The sequence below is a fragment of the Antechinus flavipes genome, chromosome 2, assembly GCF_016432865.1.
Source record: "Antechinus flavipes isolate AdamAnt ecotype Samford, QLD, Australia chromosome 2, AdamAnt_v2, whole genome shotgun sequence".
NCBI classification, from domain to species: Eukaryota; Metazoa; Chordata; class Mammalia; order Dasyuromorphia; family Dasyuridae; genus Antechinus; species Antechinus flavipes.
In genome coordinates, this window is record NC_067399.1 from 600,280,089 (window position 1) to 600,299,618 (window position 19,530).

At 33.4% G+C, this 19,530-nt stretch overlaps 1 protein-coding gene across 4 annotated transcripts in view; it reads left to right on the top strand.

Annotated features, from left to right (window-relative positions):
- The window catches only part of SEC23IP (SEC23 interacting protein), a 36,884-nt gene extending 21,708 nt beyond the window's left edge, over window positions 1-15,176 (top strand). For 2 of the 4 annotated variants that reach the window (XM_051981550.1, XM_051981552.1), the window contains exons 13-19: window positions 1,398-1,595; window positions 6,815-6,970; window positions 7,359-7,461; window positions 8,094-8,276; window positions 8,889-9,051; window positions 9,506-9,604; window positions 11,848-15,176. In XM_051981550.1, the coding sequence (XP_051837510.1) occupies window positions 1,398-1,595; window positions 6,815-6,970; window positions 7,359-7,461; window positions 8,094-8,276; window positions 8,889-9,051; window positions 9,506-9,587 (885 nt within the window). In that variant the 3' untranslated portion in view covers window positions 9,588-9,604; window positions 11,848-15,176. Of the gene's footprint in view, window positions 1-1,397; window positions 1,596-6,814; window positions 6,971-7,358; window positions 7,462-8,093; window positions 8,277-8,677; window positions 8,868-8,888; window positions 9,052-9,505; window positions 9,605-11,847 lie in introns of those variants that run through there. The other 2 variants (XM_051981551.1, XM_051981553.1) reach the window with 2 other exon arrangements.
- The last annotated feature ends 4,354 nt before the right edge of the window (window positions 15,177-19,530 follow it).

Here is a 19,530-nt window from a genome sequence, read left to right on the forward strand (position 1 = left end):
TTCTTATTTCTTGATATATGTCACTGAACCAAAATAATGTGAAAAAAGAAAAGTTTTTTTTTCTCTTTCCACATTTCATTCTTTTCAGTAAAAGAAAAGAAAACTACATAATGTTGAAATAGTGGAAGTTTTAAGGAGCAGCCTACTTATATCACTTTGTTGTTCTTTGGATTACTATATTATTTCATTTCAAAGTGTTTCTCAAAGGAGCTGGGGGCTATTCAATTATTTTACTTTCTAAGACTGATGGAATCCATCAGTCATTACTTTTTTACATAGAAAGCAAGGTATACCCAATCAATACCAAGGTAGACACTTTGCTAATTTGATTTATTGTGATTGAATAATTGAACCAATGTAAACCAATTCTTTTGTAATCATGAGATTAAGGTTTTGTGGCCTGTTTTTTTACGTGTCTATCTCAAGGATTTGAGACATACAGTTTTTAAGAGGAGGGGGACCTTTCCGAGTTGAGAAATAAATATACACACATTTTATTCAATTTTTAATTATTGCCTAAAAGAACAGAGTGAAATTGGGAAAAGAAACAACAATTGGCATGGGAAAATAAAACATTGAATTTTAGAAACTGTTGGGATAAGTTCTGAAAATTGTGCCTTGTTCATATTAAGCACTTAATCAGTATTCCTTGGAATGAATGGTGTCTTGCAGTTAAAAACTTAAATGCACAAAAACTTAATTAAGTTTTACAGAATTTCTAGAGTGTCAGAGTAAAGATCTCTGTTCTTAAGATTGTCAGACTTTGCTTTTAGTATCATGACTCCCCTGTCCTCTTGAGGTTGAAGCACCTGATTTTGATTCCAGATTGAATAATGACTAAAGCTAATTGGTAGGTAAACTAGACACAGGCAAGTTTTTCTGTAGAGTAAATTGATAACTACTATTGAAATAAAAGTGCCTGAAAAAGGAAACTGCTCCCAAACTTATGAATTAGAGTGGTAAGACCCTCTAAGAAAATGTTTTTGGTAAATTATCAGTTTCTGTTTACCAAAAAATCATGTTATCTTCAGTAAAAGCTTGTCTCTTAAGTAATGAAATGAATCTTTGTGTTGCTTATAGATTCAGAATCTCTTTGTTGTTATTCATCCTGTATGGAGGGCAAACATTTTTTGAACAGGATATTTTGGTAGTTCTGAAGAAATGTAATTTTATATTGTTATCTTTAAAAATGATTAGAATGTTTTATAGTTCAGAAGTCAGTATTGCATTAGTGAATGTTACTGTTATTACATATATAATTTCATAGGGAAAATGCATCTTGACATATTCTTTGCCTTTGTTTGAATTGCAGAATGTGAAATGATGATATTCAGCTTTTTAGACATTACAACTCAAGTTTTTATTAAGCATAAATTCTGAGATTGGTTCTTTTACAGGAGCAGAAAAAAGAGGCGTCAGATAAGAAAACCTTAATGGCTAACTTAACAAGAAGTCAAGAAGAAGCTTCTCAAAAAGCAAAAGAAACAACTCCTCTGTCTTCAGAGGCTGATCCATCAAAGAGAAAACTCCCAGTTGGGCCTTTTGTGTCATCTGTGCATGTAGATTATGACTCTTTTGACATTGGAACAGGACAGGCAAGTTTAATGCTTTATTTCAAATGGCCATATAAAAATAATTATAAATAATTGTAATAGTAAATTGACATAATGCGAAGCACAGTAGACTGGAAACCAAAGACCTAAATTCTAATCTCAGATCTGTTGATAACTAGTTGTTTGATCTGAGATAAGATATTGCCTCTCTCATTCTTATTTTTGAAGTAGGCTGAACTTACATGATCTCTAGATCTAAGTTATTGTTTTCTATATTGCTTCTCACTTTAGATTTACTCAAATGATTAATTTGCATATGAAGAATAGTTTACACCCCTTATAGTGTTACATTAATCTTGATATTCTGAGATAGGAAAATATGACTGAATGTTTCAAATATAGTATCCCTCGTTGAAACTAGAATGCATTCCTTTGTACTACATTTTACAGATTGACATAAGTGATAATTCTGATACTGCTCGTGTTATTAGAATTTTTTGTTTGGATACCAGTGGAAATTGTCAAATTAGAGGATAAAAATTGCAAGAAGTTGTTTTAAATCTTTATTACATCGTGTTTAACAAATTGAATGATGAAATATGTACCTCTGAAGAAGTGTGAAATATTGGTGTCATAGTCACTTTTACTAATGGATAAAATTCTTTACTTAGAAGATAAATCATTATATTGAATGCATCAAGTATTTATGAGGTTTGTCTTTTAAGAAATGTAAGCAATTTCTTGTATGTCGTATGATCTGTTTATTGCTATCCATGTTTATTATTATTGTTGTTGATTTCCAGCTTTGAGTTTGTTATATCATTCACTGACCTACAAGCCATTTCCTAATTTGAGCACATGATTTATTGTCTTCTCTCTTTTCATCTGCCATCAGCTTCAGGTACTTTAGTATTCAGATGGATAACCTTTTTTAACTATTTGACCCCTTAATTTCTTGGGCTGATTTTTCCTGACTTTCACTACACAGTATCTATCCTAGTTTCAGTTTAGATTTTAGTAGCTCTCAGAATTATGCCAATTTCAAGATAAAGAAATATGGAATCCAACTTTCTAACCACAGTTTTTTCCTACCTTTCCTTACTTCTCATTAAACCTGCTCTTATTTTAAAAGTCACATCTTTATGCATAGATTTATTCTTTTAAAAACATTTTTTTTTTTGTCTTAATCTGCAGTTTCATTGGTGGAGGGAATGTCTGGTGAGGAAACTCCCTCTAGTAATGCACATAGGCAACTGCTCTGCAACCTAGGACCTTGCAAAGTTGCTTGGGACCCAGGATGACTGATGGATGGGGGAAGCAGGATTTGAACAACCTAGGTCTGCCTGACCCAGAAGCCTAGTCTCTGACCATTGTGTAACACTATTCTGCCTTACAACTTGGGCCTTTTTTCCTACTTTTCTTTTCCCAGCTGACTTCACTTGTCTTTATATTGTCATCCTGGCTTTTGATTTTATGTTCTATCAGCTTAATGCTTTCTTAATGACTACCCAAGGAACCCTCCTTTCCTTCTGATTTTTCATCATTCCTGATCTGCTAATTCTCATTCTTGGAAATACTTTTTGATGCTATACTCTTATTTGTATGCTAGAGAGTGTCACTGGAAAAAGTCATAAAGTTGAGCTGTTTGCAGCCAATACAGATTTAGGTTTAATTTCATTTATGTTCCTGATGCCTGGCAATTTTTTATTCTACTTTATTGATTCCATGCCTTTTCCTCTTTCCTCCTTGCCTATCTTGTATGCCGAGAGCAGATAACTGTCTCCTATTTTCCTGAAAAGACTAGAGTAACCATAGAGCCAGTGGGAGCTTGGTCAGTTTTATAGTTCTTCAATGTTATCACTTTTTTGGTCATATTCTTATTCCTTAAAAACTTGGCATCATCACTTTTTCCTTCTCCTTTGTGACAAAAGAGCTGTTACTAATCCCTATGCTTATATCCTTGATTCCATCTACTAGCTTCTTCAGTGACTTTATTCTAGTAATTCTAGTAAGTAGTAATCTACTCTAGAAATAGTATTCTAGTAATTCTCTCTTGCACAGTCCAGTTTTTCTCTTTCCATTGTCCACTTCCCTTCTGTTTTCAAATGTTTTTTTCTGTAATCCTAAAAACAGTTCTCTTGGCTCTTTAGTTCCATCTTTCTCTTCCCTTTAATTATGAAACATAAAAGTTTTTTACACTGAATACTTCCATTTTTTTTATCCTTAACCTCTTTTAGTCTGGCTAAGCCTTTATTGAGGCCTTATCTAGTGAAACTACTGTCAGAGTAGTTTCAGAACTGCTGGTTGTAAAGTTGTTTCTAATCCTCCCCACCCTCCCAGCTCCCCTATCTTCTGTTTTCTTGACCGTCTGAGGAATTTGATTCTTTTGACTGCCTCTTTCTATTGGATTCTTTCTGTTTTTAAGTTTCAATCTGACCTTTTATATTGGGTCTTTCCCACGGTTTTTGTCTTATACTTCTCTTAGTTTCTTTTAGACATTTTTCTTATGGCACATTCACATTCTTTTCTGTGACTGCTACTTATAGTCCAGTTATGATTCCCAACTCTGTAGTGTTGACCTAGGCTTTTTTCCTGTGTTCTACTGTTGTTTTCATTTGTCCCACAGGAATGTTCCCTTTAATATGTCCAAACTGACACTCATCAGTGACATTCATCTCAAAATTACATCTTTGTTTTGACTTTCTCTTAAAGTTTCTATCATTCACCCATATTCCCATGGTTATAATTTTGGAGTGTTTAGTCTTTCCTCTAATATCCAATCAGCTTCAATTCTAGCCAAGTCTGCCCCCACAATATAACAGTCAGGGATATAAAAACCTGAAGGGATTTTGCAAAGTTACCTAGGCCAAAATCCTCATTTTTTTCATCTCTCACATTTGCCATTCCTCCCTATAACAATTGTCACTATCCTAGTGGTATCCTCATTGCCATTTCCTTAGACCATTTTAGTAACTTTTTAATAAGTCTTTCCAACTTCTACCAGTTCTTTTTTAATCACTGTAAAACTAATCTTATGCATAGATCTGGTCATAAAATGATTTATCTCAGTTATCCTTAGTGATTCTTTTAATTATTTGATGTCAGAAAATGACAATTCTGAATGCTATATTTTAGTCACAAGTCTTTTGGAAACAATTTTATTATTTTAACAGTCTTAAATCCAGTTTTAGGGAGAAAAAACTTCAGTGACAAAACCTTTTATGGTTTAGTACCTGTCCTTTCCCAAGATAATATGAAGTAACAAGGAAAATCACAGTATGTAACAATGCAGTTTAGGATTAACATTCCAGAATAGTCACTATTTGGATTCTTTTTTTGACCATTTCCCTTTAGGGTTGCAAAATTCTCTGCCCTATTTTCAACATATAAGTACTTTATTGTAATGTTCTTTTGTTCGTTTTTTTTTGGGGTCTCTGGAGGCAGCCTTCGTTTCATTTTAGTAATCACCACAGGAGTAGCCAGGGGTTAAAGTCCAAATCCTTTGTTATCTCTTTCAAAGTCTTTTTTCCTTTCCTAGGTCCTGATTAGCTTTCTTAGAGGCCCATCTCTCTCCTTGGTTCCGAGAGCTTGAGCTCCCGTCTGTCTTCTCCGCTCTCTGAATCTCTCCAAATGAATCCTGGCTGAGGCTCCTAGCTTATGCTCTACACTGAATATAAACCAATCATTATATCACTAGGAAACCATTATATGTTGTAAGATTAAATCAATCCTACTGAGCCATGCTAAACTAGATAACCATTGTCTCTATCAATTCCACTGACTTAGCACCTTGTAAGAATCCTTTGTTTCAGGTTCAGAGTTCTGGCCCATAACACTTTAGGAATGGAGGGGTTGGGTAAAGAGGAGACCAACTTAATTGGGTCAGTAGCCAGGTTGCTTCTTTTGGCAGGGCTTGAAGAAGGCAATATTTTTAACTAGATAAGAGGTAGTCTTTATGCTATGTTTGGTTGCTATCCTTTATCAATTCTTTAAGAAAGGTCTTTAGTTCTCATTCTGTTCCTCACCTTTCTGTGTATGTGTGTTTGTATGGAGGGGAGAGAGGAGGGAAAGAGCTGGGACAAATCTGGGAACGTCTTTTAGACCAGAGAAATAATATTTTAAAAAATTTTTTGTAGAGAAAAGGGAGGCTTTTTGTTTTTATTTTTTAGTGTGCTTCTATGACAATTAAAACTCCTTCAGCTGGCATTTAAGGTCTTCTGTAAGCTGGTACCAACATATTTTTTTAGTCTATTCTTACTCCATGTGTTCTGTGTTCTTGTGAAAGTAGAATAATGACTGCCCTTCCACATAAATTTTTTTTCCTGGTCTTTGCTTTTGCTGTGTCCCAGGACACAGGAATGATTTTTGTATCTTCCTGTTGAATTCTCACCCCCTTCCCCATGGAAGGCCTTTTAAACCTTCCAATGCATTTATGTTATTATGAAGTATTGTCGTTAGGTGAAGACTGTTACAGTTAGAACTCCATTAATACCCTTTTGATGTCAAGGAAGAGCAAAGGAACCTCCTAGCTATTGAGTGGACTCTTAGTAATAGATTTATGGGAGGAGGTAGGATCATAAAATTATGAGCTGCAGGATCCTTTATTCCAACCCCTCATTTTACAGATAAGGAAACTGAGACCCAAAGAGGGAAAAGGACTTGTCCTGTTCTCACAGGAGCCAAGTGGCAAGTCAGAATCTGAGCTTAGTACATGAACAAGAGTCTTGGAGGAAGAAGAAACATGTGTAGGTTATTGTCTGCATCTTTGAGGAGAGTATCCACCTTGGGATGATCCTGGATAGATTTGAGTAGAGTTATGGCTGTCTTCTATTCCTGCCAGACTGTACTCATGAGGATGCCTGCTAGATATACTTCACATTTCTATCAGAACCAAGCAGAGTTATTCACTTCCAGAAAGTACTTGATCAAGTGTTTTGTTTGGTTTTGAGTTTACTTTTAATTCAGCATTTAATTTTAATTTTATTTTAATTTTAATTTAATTTAATTTAAATTTAATTTAATTTAATTTTAAAGAATTAATTCTTTAATAAGACAGCAATTATAGGTCATGACAATTATTATAAGTACTATGTACCTTGCTACTATAGCCCTATTGCACATACAGACCTGATGTGTTGAATAATAATAGTGCTTGGCTATGGTTTAATTATAGTTAATTCAGTAGGTTGTGTATTTTGAAATTATGTTATGAGACAATGAAAAACTCATTCTCTTCCCCTTTCCCATTTAATTCTGATTAGGTTTCTGTGGTTTACAACTCATTAGACTTTGAACCAGAGATTTTCTTTGCCTTGGGATCACCAATTGGTGTCTTTCTCACTGTACGGGGAGTGGATAGGATAGATGAGAATTACAGGCTTCCTACCTGCAAAGGATTCTTCAATATTTACCATCCAGTGAGTACATTTAATTTACTTTTATTTGGAGAAAAAAAGAAGAATGTACTGTTTTAAATATAGAGTCTCATGGGTCTTACCAGTGTGGCTAGTAATCTAATTTTTTAAATAAGGTGGCTTATGGTTTTGTAGTACTAAAATGTTGGTGAAATGCCTTTCTTGTAGTTGTCTAATTTTGTCTTTAGTCTCTTTGGGAAAAAAAATTGTTCGCACAAATTACTTTGGATGTTTTCATGAATATTGAGTACATGATTGAAGAATTAATTGATGGCTGTAGTCTATTCATATCTATTCATAAAGTTGCATGGTCTCTTTTCTCATATAAGATTAAGATATGTGACTAAAAGTAAATAAATAAATTTTCAGTAATTCTTCATTTTATTTACAGCTCGATCCTGTGGCATATAGATTAGAACCTATGATAATTCCAGATTTGGATATAAAACCAGTTCTCATTCCACATCACAAAGGCAGAAAAAGACTTCACCTAGGTAAAGGCAATTACAATAAAAAGACTTAATGTTGGTGTTTATTCTTTTCTGACTGTCAGATACACTGCTCAAATGAAAAAGAAACAGAGAACCACATTTTTATTCTTGAGCAGTATTAATGATTATAGTAGTGGAGAGATTGGATCTGTGACTTCAAGGTAGAAGATAATGGCAAATAGTCTATAATAAGTTTTTATTTTGTTTCCATTAAGAAATTTTTTTAATCAAAATTTTGGGTCAGATTTATTCACTTAAATTTCATAGGTCAAAAAAAAAAAAAAAGAATTCTCAAACCTGCAGTTGGAAATGGTGTGCAGTGTGTTTGTATGAGAAATTAAGTTTAATTGACATTTGAGAAATAATTTTTCTTTTAGATGTTTACTTTTGTCCTTAATTTAAGAATAAAATTATTGATATAGATATATTTGATAGAATTTTACACCACATAGATTATCCCCTCTGTCCCTTCCCTTAACCTTCTCAGAGAATCATTCCTGAAGAAGCATTTACTTTAAAAAGATGAATAGAAAAAGTTAAATAAAACCAATAAACACATTAAAAAATCTGACTTACAATAGCTTGGGATTTTTGTTATAAATCTCTTAGATTGGTGTCATTTGGATTTTGTTTAGAGCTGAAAGAAAGCCTCACTCGGATGGGATCTGATTTGAAACAAGGTGTTATAAGCTCTTTGAAAAGTGCCTGGCAGATATTAAATGAGTTTGCACGTGCTCACACCTCTTCTACTCAGTTACAAGAAGAATTGGAGAAAGTGGCTAGTCAAATTGAAGAAGAAGAAAAACAAGTAGTAGAAGGTAAATTTGACATTTCCTTATGAAGACATTTTCTCTAACTTAATGTAGCATTTAGAAATGGTTTAGTTATTGTTTTTATTGTTGAAAAATTAAGATATCTTTGTGTGGAGACAGCCCTCATATAGCTTAGTTGATTTATCAAAATAGGGAATTTCAGCATGCAAATTCTCTTTTCACTGTATTTTACTATGGTACAATTTGGCAAAAGATGAGAATAAGAATTTTTAAAAGGTATTTAAAGAAGTCTCCTTCCAATCATCTTTTAACTTAATTGGGATTTTAGATAATAGTGCAATGTCAGTCCATTATTCCATGATAATTTTGGATTTCTCTGATTCTAATTCTATCTCCTTTCTTTTCTGCAATGCTCCTTCACCCCTTTTCTTCACAACTCCTGCCAGCTGGTTGGCTGTTTCTCCTCTTCTCTTTGTGTAACCTGTCCTAAGTTCCCCTGGCCCTATGGAAGAATGAGGAGTCAGCCCCCGGTAGCTCCCCAGGTTGCTGCGGGTGTCCGTGTCAAGCATCATTTCTCTTTGAGTCCAGAAAGTCAGCTAAAATCAAAGGATTTTGATTGAGTGATTGACTTTTATGTTGAAATGGTTTAAATTTTAGCAGAAAAGATTGTTGAAAGTCCAGATTTTTCCAAGGATGAGGACTTCTTAGGAAAGGTTGGAATGCTAAATGGAGGTCGCCGTATTGACTACGTTCTACAAGAAAAGCCAATAGAAAGTTTTAATGAATATCTTTTCGCTCTTCAGAGTCACTTATGTTACTGGTAAGAATTCTCATTGTAATTCTTTAGTTACTAGCTGTCTTTAGAACTATGCTTAAATTGCCATTGAGTTTTAATTTTCTTTTTCCTTTTCTAAAAAGAAAGACTTCCAGTGTCTTGTGAAGTATTTTTAGATTTTTCCTTTTTTTGTTATCCACTAGGTGGCAGCATAAAGTTTTCTTTATCTCAAGGTCTTTGTTAGTATTTTTTACATATTTTTAAAAAAATCATACTTTTATATATTTCCATACTTTTCTACAGAATAGGAATGAAAGATATCTTGAAAAGTAATTTCTTATGTCCATTAATAAATATAACCAGAATAGATAACCATTTCTTCTCTCCTCTTTGACAATTTCATTATTAAGCAGTCTTGGTAATGTTTTTATCTTATTGTACATAGATATTTGCTTCTTCTAGTGTCTTTTTCTGAAGTAAATTTGTCTTTTTTTAATAGGGAATCTGAAGATACTGCTCTGTTACTACTTAAAGAAATTTATCGAACAATGAACATCAGCCCTGAACAGCCCCACTACTGATGAAACTACAGTTCCGAGTATGTGATTTTTATAAATTATATAAACTGTGAACTGAATGTTTCTATCTCTGAATGCTTCTTGGAGATGTTAAGATCTTTTTTTTCTTCTTACTTTCCCCTATTTAATAGTAAAGAAAGAAGCATTTTGTAGCTTCCTAAATGATGTAGTACCTTAATGCTACTTTATAATGTTTCTTTCTTTATGTAAAATTTAATGCCTTTATGCTTAGTTTCTTGAATGTTCCAGACTTGCAACAGTGTCTCAGTGTACATGTCAGACATGCAAAGACTCCCAAAATGTATCATTAATTAAGATTATTTTCACCTGTGTGATTTTGTATGTAAAGATTCCTTTAAAAAATATTAAGGTGTTAGAACTATCTTGAAAATGGACAGCTTAATATACTTTATAGAGTTAAATTTGACCATATACCATTGAATACAGAATTCTAACAATTTTTAATTTTCTATTTACAAACTAATGTTTCATGTATCAAAAACTCTTTACTGTAATCTAACTTGCATAAATATTCTTAGAGTTCATTTAAGATTACATTAAAAATGGGTGTTCAGAGAATTATTGTAATAAAGAGTATCTGGTATTAATCTCAAGTATGTCATCCCCCTCAGTGGAACTTTCCACATTGTGCCTACTTATGTAGTGCTAATTATAATTTTCATATAATATTAGGGATCCTGATGGTATTATGATATTAAAGCAAATTTTTTTTAAAAATTGGCTTTTTGTCTATTATAATAATTTAGTTTGAGACTGATTTATATATACTGTGCTACCTCAGTTTTCTTTTGATCTTAATCTTCTTTAGGAAGACTGAATTGTTATATATCCTATAGATTAGAGACATTGCTATTTTAATTTAATTTTAATAGTATTTCTTATGTTAGAGGTATATTGTGTTTAATTAGGTGGTAGCAGGACTGTTCCTGGCACATCACAAACTTAAATTTTGTGTAATTATTGCCGCCCATTTATGTAGCTAAGTAATTGACAAGTGCTTGCAAATATTGGTTCTGCATGTCAGAATGATCTTCACTGCCACACTGACCAATTGTTCTAATTATTTTGACCAAATTTGATATTGAAGACCCTTTAAAATCATTCTTTTGTTCTTCATGTAATTCATTTTGGTCAAAACTATAAAGGATAAGGTAGTTATTTTTGTCATGTTTCTCTATCATTGTTTACTTTTTCTTCTTCAGATTGATAGCAGTATTCCAATTATCTAAATGTATTATTAGAAGGCTTCACAGTCTTAGATTTGAAATTAAAATATGGGAATTATTTTATTGAATTATCTAAGGTTTATCACTGAAGAAAGGACCTGATTTAATAGTATTGTTATCTAATCTGAAAAAATAAATTTGAATCTCTTTCCCTTAGTAGTATGAATTATTGTTCATACAAATTTTTAAAACTTATTTTAATAAGTATGGGAGATTTATGTGTGATTTCATTATTCACTTTTATATGTGATTTTCTTACTGTAAGGAATTTTCTAACTTTATAGAACAACTATGTCTTTGTATTTTTGTATTCTTAATTATCTGGATCACTGGAAGTTTAAGTGACTTGTCTAACAGCCACTAGGAGTTGATGAGAACTCACATCCTATTGGCTCTCTTCCTCTAGGTATTATGCCATGTTGCTTCTTGGATCAGTTTTAATAGTAGTAAAATTTATGCAAACCATCAAAATGATTGAAAATGTTCATTTGTGTAACAAGCTCATTCACATACAAGCCAATATTTTTAGAGCTTGTGCTTATGTGCTGTGGATTCTTTCCGTTGTAGCCTAAAGATTAGTGTCTTTAGTATTATTCACAAATTATTTTGAATTATCTTGCACAGCATATGTAGATTTTTAAGTATGTTTTTCTGACTTGTTATAAATTAGCTTTTCATAATAAAAGTCAGCTAAACTCAGAGAATATTTGTTAGGATACCTCCACAAATTGGGCAGGCTATTTAAGGACTTGAGCTTGGGTTTGGTTATTGTTTTCCTTAATCAGTTTATATAATTTATGTTATGAAGTCTGAGTTTGTTTTGTTTTGATGGTGATATTTGTAAAGTGCTTAGCAAAGAAAGATCTTAGCACTAATAGATACTTAACAGTCTTCTTCCATTGTCTCCCTTCCCTTCCCTTCCTTCCCCCCCAGGAAGCCAAGCTAATATTTAAGTACATTGTTATTCTAAAAATGTAAAGTTCACTGATTTAAAAAAAAAAATTTCTTTTTTACAGAATGTTCCTTGTGGTGCTGAGAAAATTCTAAAAAGAATCCCTACAATTTACCCTGGTGAAGGATAATAGGAAATTATTTCATCAGTTGTTCATTTTACAAGTCTGAGATACAAGATTTTGTTCAAAAATACAAACAAGACACAATAAAACAAAAACCAGCACCATTTATACTACATTTCACAAAATGCAATTGGGAAAATACATATGTATATTATAACAAATGATGCAGTTTTAATTTTCTCAAATCGTTTTAGTTGTACAGTTGTCAAATTGATGTGATCAATGAGCCTGGATATCCTTCTGGATATTGTAGCATGCAGACTGTTATTTCTAATCCCTAGCAAACTACTGAGAGGATTGATAAAGTTGTATTTTTTTTCTTTTTATCAAGGCAGGATGTCCTTTTAACTAAAATAAGGACTTCTTGAGAAACTAGAAATATTTTTTCCTGAATAATTCATATTCCACTTAAAATGTGAATTTTAGTTTTGAGCTGCTTAAATGCAGGGTCATTTGTATTTGCTAAAAGTAAGCAACAAAATTCATTTATAGTCTAAGAAGGAAAGCTGGCCTTGTGATGCTCTTTTGTTGTTGTAGAGCAGAGATAGATACCTATGGAGGTAAATGCTCTTGTAAAAAAGTATGAGAGCTGCAAAGCATTTGTATTTTTACTGTAAAGATGAATGGAGGCCAGGGACAGAAAATGAGAACATTTTTCCATTTTGTTATCTTAAAGAGTTGATGCTGTAATCTGGATGCTGATTCCAAATAATGTGAAAAACCAAAGTGGGTTTTGGCCAGATAATAGTTTCATTTTTTACCAAAGTGTATTGTAAAGTATGACATGTATCACTTCTAAGATATAAAGCTAATAAACTATGAAGGTTAGCTCTTTAATATTTCTTTCAGTTTTACATTTTTAATTCAAATTATCTAAATATTTTCCTAAAGCTAACTTTTCTTTTGTTATGCAGTAGAAGCATTTTTGCACTATTTACATAACATAAAAATTTACATAACATGGTGATTTTTGGGGGGGGTGGGTGGGAAGGAATTGATGTATGATACACGTTTTGTGTATGTATATATTCTGATTAGAGTGAATAAAATAGTAATATCTGCATTTTTACAGCAGACTTAAGTATTTCTGTTTTTATTTGGTGACTTTTCAGTATATAATTAGTTTCAGTGATAATATTATGAAAGTATATTAGCATATGTATGAATATAGCATGTTCAGACACAGGTAATAGAATTTTCAAATTGGAAGGGATTTTAGAAATCACAAAGCTAAAGGTTTTTCAGACTACTGAGGCAAAGAGAAGTAAAATAACTTATGAAATCACTTGATTGGTTAGAGCTGGAATTGCATCAGCTGCTGTTTCTATCTTTCAGGCCAGTGTTATATCTTACACTTGTAAGGAACCTGAAAGATCCTCTGTAAAGGTTATTATCTCTGAACAGGAATTTTGCTACACAGCCATCAGTTGGCTCTGCTCAGATTTTGAGTGACGGAGAACTTAACTTTCACAAAATAGCTGATTCTCCTTTCTGATAGCTAGGAAGTTTTTTCTTTCTGCTTAAATTTATGTCAGTTACTTGTACCTATGTAGAGTAAATTGAATCCTTTTTTTCCCCCCAAATTAGCCACGATATTTTTATTAGTTGGGTACTTTTATTACAAGGGGAGATCTTGACCACACACACATAAGCAGACAGCTGTGTTCTCTAATTATGTGGAATGTCATTAATCAATTTTTAGTCTCACAGCTTGGTGGAGAAGACACAGGATCAGTTGAGGATGGTATGGTTGGAAGACAAATCGGGATGAAGATGAGGAGGGTGGTACAATACTAGGGCAATAACATGCAAAGTAGTGTATTGATAACTATGTACAACGGCCCAAGTTTTAATTTTAACATTTTAAGCTCTTTCCATTGTTCTGTCTAGAAATGATATTCTTTTCTATGAAACCTATTTTTTTCCTAGTTTCTTCAGATTAGTTACATTGAATGTACTTGCAGGCTTTTGCAGTAATGTCAGAATCTATAGAAGCACAACAAAATAAGACAAGTTTAGGAGCCTGATTCCACATACTCATTGCTCCTAATCTTGTTGTCTTGACTCAAACAGAAGTGTGATCTTCTTGTGGTCGTCTACCAAATATTTGAAGTGAGCAATAATGTCCAGTTGCCTCCATGTCTTTCCAAAGCTAAACACTCCTGGTTCTTTCAGTTGAGCTTCTGAAATTGTAACCTCAAAGCCTTTCTTCATTCTGGGTGCCATTTTAATGTTCTCAGATGTCCAAAGTGAACACATTCTTCTGGATAGTGTCTGACTTGAAAGGAGTACAGAGGGAGGACTTCTCATTACACTGGTGAATGAATCTTATATTTCTTTTCTAAAAGTGACCAAAAACTCCCCAAACATTAGAAAAGATCCAGGAGAGACCTTTGGGTGTCCCAACCTTTAGGATTAGTTTTGTTAACACTGTCTCCCTATAGAACAGCATTTCCTGATAAGTTGGAAAGTCAAAAACTTAGTTGAGGCAGAGAAAAATCCAAACCTCTGTCAAGAAAGTTGATAAGAAGAAGAAAGGAAGTATAAACTTGTATCTCAGACTTGTGAACACTTAGGAGGCTCTTTCCACAGGGTTGAAATCTGGATTTGGAGAGGAAGAAGTTGCAGCAGGGGATGTTACTGACTGACTGATGGTGGTTGGCTTCCTTCACTAAATGTACTAAAGAAATTGAGACTAGATTAAAAGGATGCCAGGAATAGTTTGCTGAGTGCCCTGGACTTCAAGAGAGTAGATTTCAAAGAATTATGACAAAATATAGGTATAATCCTGGAGTTTCAAGATGCAAAGGTAACTCTTCTCAACAGGTATGGGAATGTTCCACAGGTATTACAAGTGATCTTGTAAAGGAGGTAGCTACATGGAAGTCAGTCATGATTTTAAAAGGAAGAGGACATGTGACATTAAATACAAAGAATGGAAAGCCTGGGGACATCAGAAAATAGAACTGATTATTTTGTTCTCTTCAGAGATAAAAGCCCACATGTACAAACTCAAAAGCCTGGTTAGCATTTAAACTTTTTGTGTGTACTACACAAGTTGAATAACATTTCTCAGGTTTCATCTTGAGTTTTTTTTTTTTTTAATTAAATACATTGATAAGAGATCGACTGATTTATTGATGTTCTTTTTAAAATGTCATTACTACCTACTCACCAATTTTCCTTCTCTGCCATTGAGTTAAAGTCCTTCATTTTAACAAATGTTTATAGTCAGGCAGAACAAATAAATGCTAAATTTTAAAACCATATTTCTCATCTTGTTTATTTTTTTAACTTGGTTTTTAAAATAAATAATTTCCTTTGTAATTCTATGTATTTTTTGCTTTGAAAAATATTCTGAGAATGAGTCCATAGCCTTTATGGAAATGTCAAGGGGGTCTACCTTAGAAAGGTTAAGAACCTTTATTTTAATCCATTATGTCATTGCCAAAAGATGAGAGGTATATTTTATCATCAGTCTTCTGAAGCCATGATTAGGCTGCTTTTGTCAAGAGTTCTGAGGTCTTTCAAAGTTATTCCTCTTCTGTTGTTATTTTGGTTATGTATATTGTTTCTTGCTTCTCATTTCCCCTTTCATCAGTTTGTCTAAATCTTTATTTCTCTAAATATAAAATATTCATTAAGATTCATATTCATAAAGATACAATAAAAATTCCCTTACATTAATATGCCACCATTTGGTTAACCATTTTCTTGGTTTATGGGCACCTGTTGTGTTTCCTGTTTTTTGATATATAATTAAAAAGTTGCTATAAATACACTTTTACTTATGTTTTTTATTTCTCTATTCTTGATCTTCTTTGGTATATATGTTTAATAATGCTATCTGGATCAAAGGGTTTATTAGTTTTAGTGACTTTTTGAATATGGTTCCAAATAGTTTTCTAGAATGATTATACTAATTTAGCGATAGTTTTCAACATTGAATTTTGAAGAGCTTTGGATCAGAAAGGCACTCCAGTATTCTCTTCCCCAGCCACCTTATATTAATTTTGTATATATTCTGTATTCACACACACACATATCCATGTCTCTTCCCATTATAAGCTATATGGGGAGGGACTTTTCATTTTTGTCTTTGTATAATACTCAGCATAGTGTCTTACATATGGTAACCAGTTAGTAAATGCTTGTTTGTTGATTGACTAGAAGCTAGTAGATGTGCTAATTTTCAAAAAACTGGAAGAAAGTAAAGTAGATCCTTCCAGTGAGTCAGCATTTTTTATTGAGAAAAACTCATAATTCAAATACGCATGGCCCCAGAGAAGAGACATGAGAAGATAACTCCAATCCAGATTTTGATCTGGTATATTGCATGTATAGTCAGATACAGTGGAAGTAAAAATTTAGTTGAAATGATTTTTTTTCTCACTTCTGCAGTCTTTTTTTTTTTTTTTTTTTTTTTTTAAAGAGACTTGTTAGGTAAGAACAAAAAAGCATATGTTCAGAAAATGTTCAAAAATATCTAACTTCATTTCCCTTTTTGACAGGATTAGTAGACTTATAGGGAAAAACCTTAGACAGAACCCCTCTTTTTTTTCAGGAAAACAACAGATAATGTATTTTTCTTTTTTGTTGCTAAGGCAGTTGGGCTTAAGTGACTTGCCCAGGGTTACACAGCTAGGAAGTGTTAAGTGCTGAGATCACAGTTGAACTTGGGTACTCCTGACTTCAGGGCTGGTGCTCTATCCATTGTGCTATCTAACTGCCCTTGTGTTTTTCCTTTTGGATGGAGAGAAGTGCAGAATTGGCTGAATAACAGGACTGAGTACTGAATTACAGATGGATAGTCAACTTAGAGATTCCTAGTGAAGTATCACAGGGATCCTTTCTTGAACTCATTGTGTTCAATCAAGCATTTATTAAATTTTGCTATGCTTCTGTCCACTACATGATAGTAGGGAACTGGAGAAAAGAAACTAGCACTCATTTCTATGTTCTCTCTCTGTAATCCCACTCCAACTGGTTTGTCACCTACCTTTTCTCGTTATTATCTTCTTTATTTCTGGTAAAAGGTTATTGGTCTTCCAAAGGAGATCCAAATTCAGATATAGTCAGCAATGACTTGCTGTTTTAATAGCTTTATTTTTTTTTTTTCTTGCTATCAGAGTGGCTTATGTGTAAACTTGAAAAGCAAGGATATTTTTATTATAAAGAGATCCCTTTAAATTACAAATCATCCTTTTTTTAAAGGAAGGTACTTGCAGTCATGAATGTTGCCAAATTGAGGGAAAAATTGGGAAAGAGTATTTTAAGATAGCTACAACTTAATTTTGGGTGGATGATTTATAAAGACATAAAGAAGTAAAATTCTCAAATATCAATATGTTACCAATTATATTTAATCAACAAGTACTTTTTAAGGACTTACACTGTGCCAGGCTCTATACTGAGTGCTGGAGATACAAAGAAGAGGGAAAACATTCCCTTTTCTCATGGAGCCCACATTTTAATGGCAGGGAAAGGTGCGAGGGAACAACCTTTGGACATACACGAAATCTTGGGGGAAAGCAAGGAGAAGGATTGTGAAAAGCTTCCTGTAGAAGTAGGGTTTGAGCAGAGTCTTCAGAAGGACTCCACCTTCCAGGTGATGGAAATAGGAAGGATATGGAGGAGGGGACAGTTGGCCAAAAATCTTTGAAGTGAGATGTTTGGGCTCATTTGTGGGGAATAGCTTCCATTCTCCACTGCATCTTCACTGTCTTGCATTTTTCATCCACATTAATGATTCTGGTCTTATGAGTCTCTTCACTGATGTAGATTGCAACTTCTCATCTTGTGTCATTCTTGTTTATACATTTGGAATCATCAGAGACTTAAGCTCACCTCTGACTTCTGATACCATGTGGGACTCTGGGCAAATTTTAAAATCTGAATCTTAAATGTCCTAATCCATGAAATTAGGGTAATAATACAAAATACAAAACTCACAGTGAGAATCAAATATGAAAAAAGAAAAAAGCACTGTACATACTTCACAGCAGTATTTAAGGATAAGCTATTAAGAAATTTTTCAGTGTGTTAGATCTTTGAATCTACTGAGATGAAATTCAGTAATGATAATGTAAAATCTTATGCTTGGGTTAATAAAAGTAAACCCACGTCAGAAGCACAGGATGAGCAAGATATAATTAGCAGTATGAAAAAATTCTGAGGGTCTTGAGTGTGTTAGTGAACTTCATGTTCAGTGTGAGTCAGTGACAATTACATGACTGCCAAATAAGCCAAAGTGTTAGGCTCAATTGAGAGGCCTGCCTTCCAGGAGTAAGGAGGTAACAATCCCTCCATACTCTTTCTTAAGCAGCTCTGTCTGGAGCATTATGTTCAGTGTGCTAGAGAACATTGGGATAAGTGTTAAGTCCAGAATGGGTCATGGTAGACCCATTATAATCTGCTGGAATAAGCACATCTAGCTTTTTATGTTTCAGTCTAGGCTCCACATTTTAGGGAGGATAGTGACAAAATGAAGAGAGTGCTGAGAGTTCTTGAGAACAAATGAGATAATTATTTGTAAACTGCTTGGAACAGTGTCTGGCATGTGAGCAGGCACTTAAACCCTTGTTCCCTTTCTCCCGCTCTTCCCTAACTAAATGAGGATTGTTGGGGAAAATTGGGGATGTTAATTTCATAGAATAGACTTGGTGGAGAACATGATAGCTGTTTTCAAGTGAAAGGCTGTCATATGAATAAGAAATTAATTTTTTTCTTTGACCCCAAGGTGGAGCAACAAGAGGTAAAATGTGAAAAAGGCACAATTAGAAAATTTACCAAGCAGCAGAACCATACAAAAGCAGAATGGGTTGCTTTAAGAGGGATTGGGTTTCCCTTCCCTGGAAGTGTTCAAATGAAAGTTGCATAACCTGGGGATGCTGAGGATGGGAATGGCTTTTGGGGTCCATTTCAACCCTGAGAATCTATAACTTTTTTATTTTTTGAACTCTTCTAGTCAAGTCAACTAGTATATATTAAATGCCTACTATGTGCCAGTGGTTGGGCTAAGCACTTAATACTTTATATCCTTATGTACTTATAGCCCATTTTATATTGTAATTACTTGGCAATGTGTCTTATTGCCTCAATTGTACTTTTAGTTCTTTGAGGGAAGGTGCTGTATTGCTTTCCATCTCTTTATTTTTATTGCCTAGGCTAGTGCCTTGGAGTAGGCTAGTAGGCCCTTGATAAATATTTGCTGAATTAAACTGAGAACTCCAAAATCAGTCTTTAAATTGACAGCTTGGTTTAGTTGCTAGAATGCTTGACTTGAATCCCTGGGTTCAAAATTTGCCTCTGAACTTTTACTAGCTATGTGATTCTGTTCAAATCAGTTAAATACTCTAAATCTCAGTCAGTGGAGACGATAAATTGTTGCTAAGTGGTAATCTGTATCATATTTCTGAGTGATTTTTCACACCAGGAATTCTTCTTGGAATTATTATATGCCCTTGTTGAGTTTCCACATTGACAGAATCACAGGTCATCAATGTATTAATCATGTTACACAGAAAAAAGATTGAAAGTTTATTCAAGTAGACAGGAAAAAATGGCAGTTTTTTTGTAGAAAGGTACTGATTTGGATTCTGAAGAACAGGGTATGAATTATGA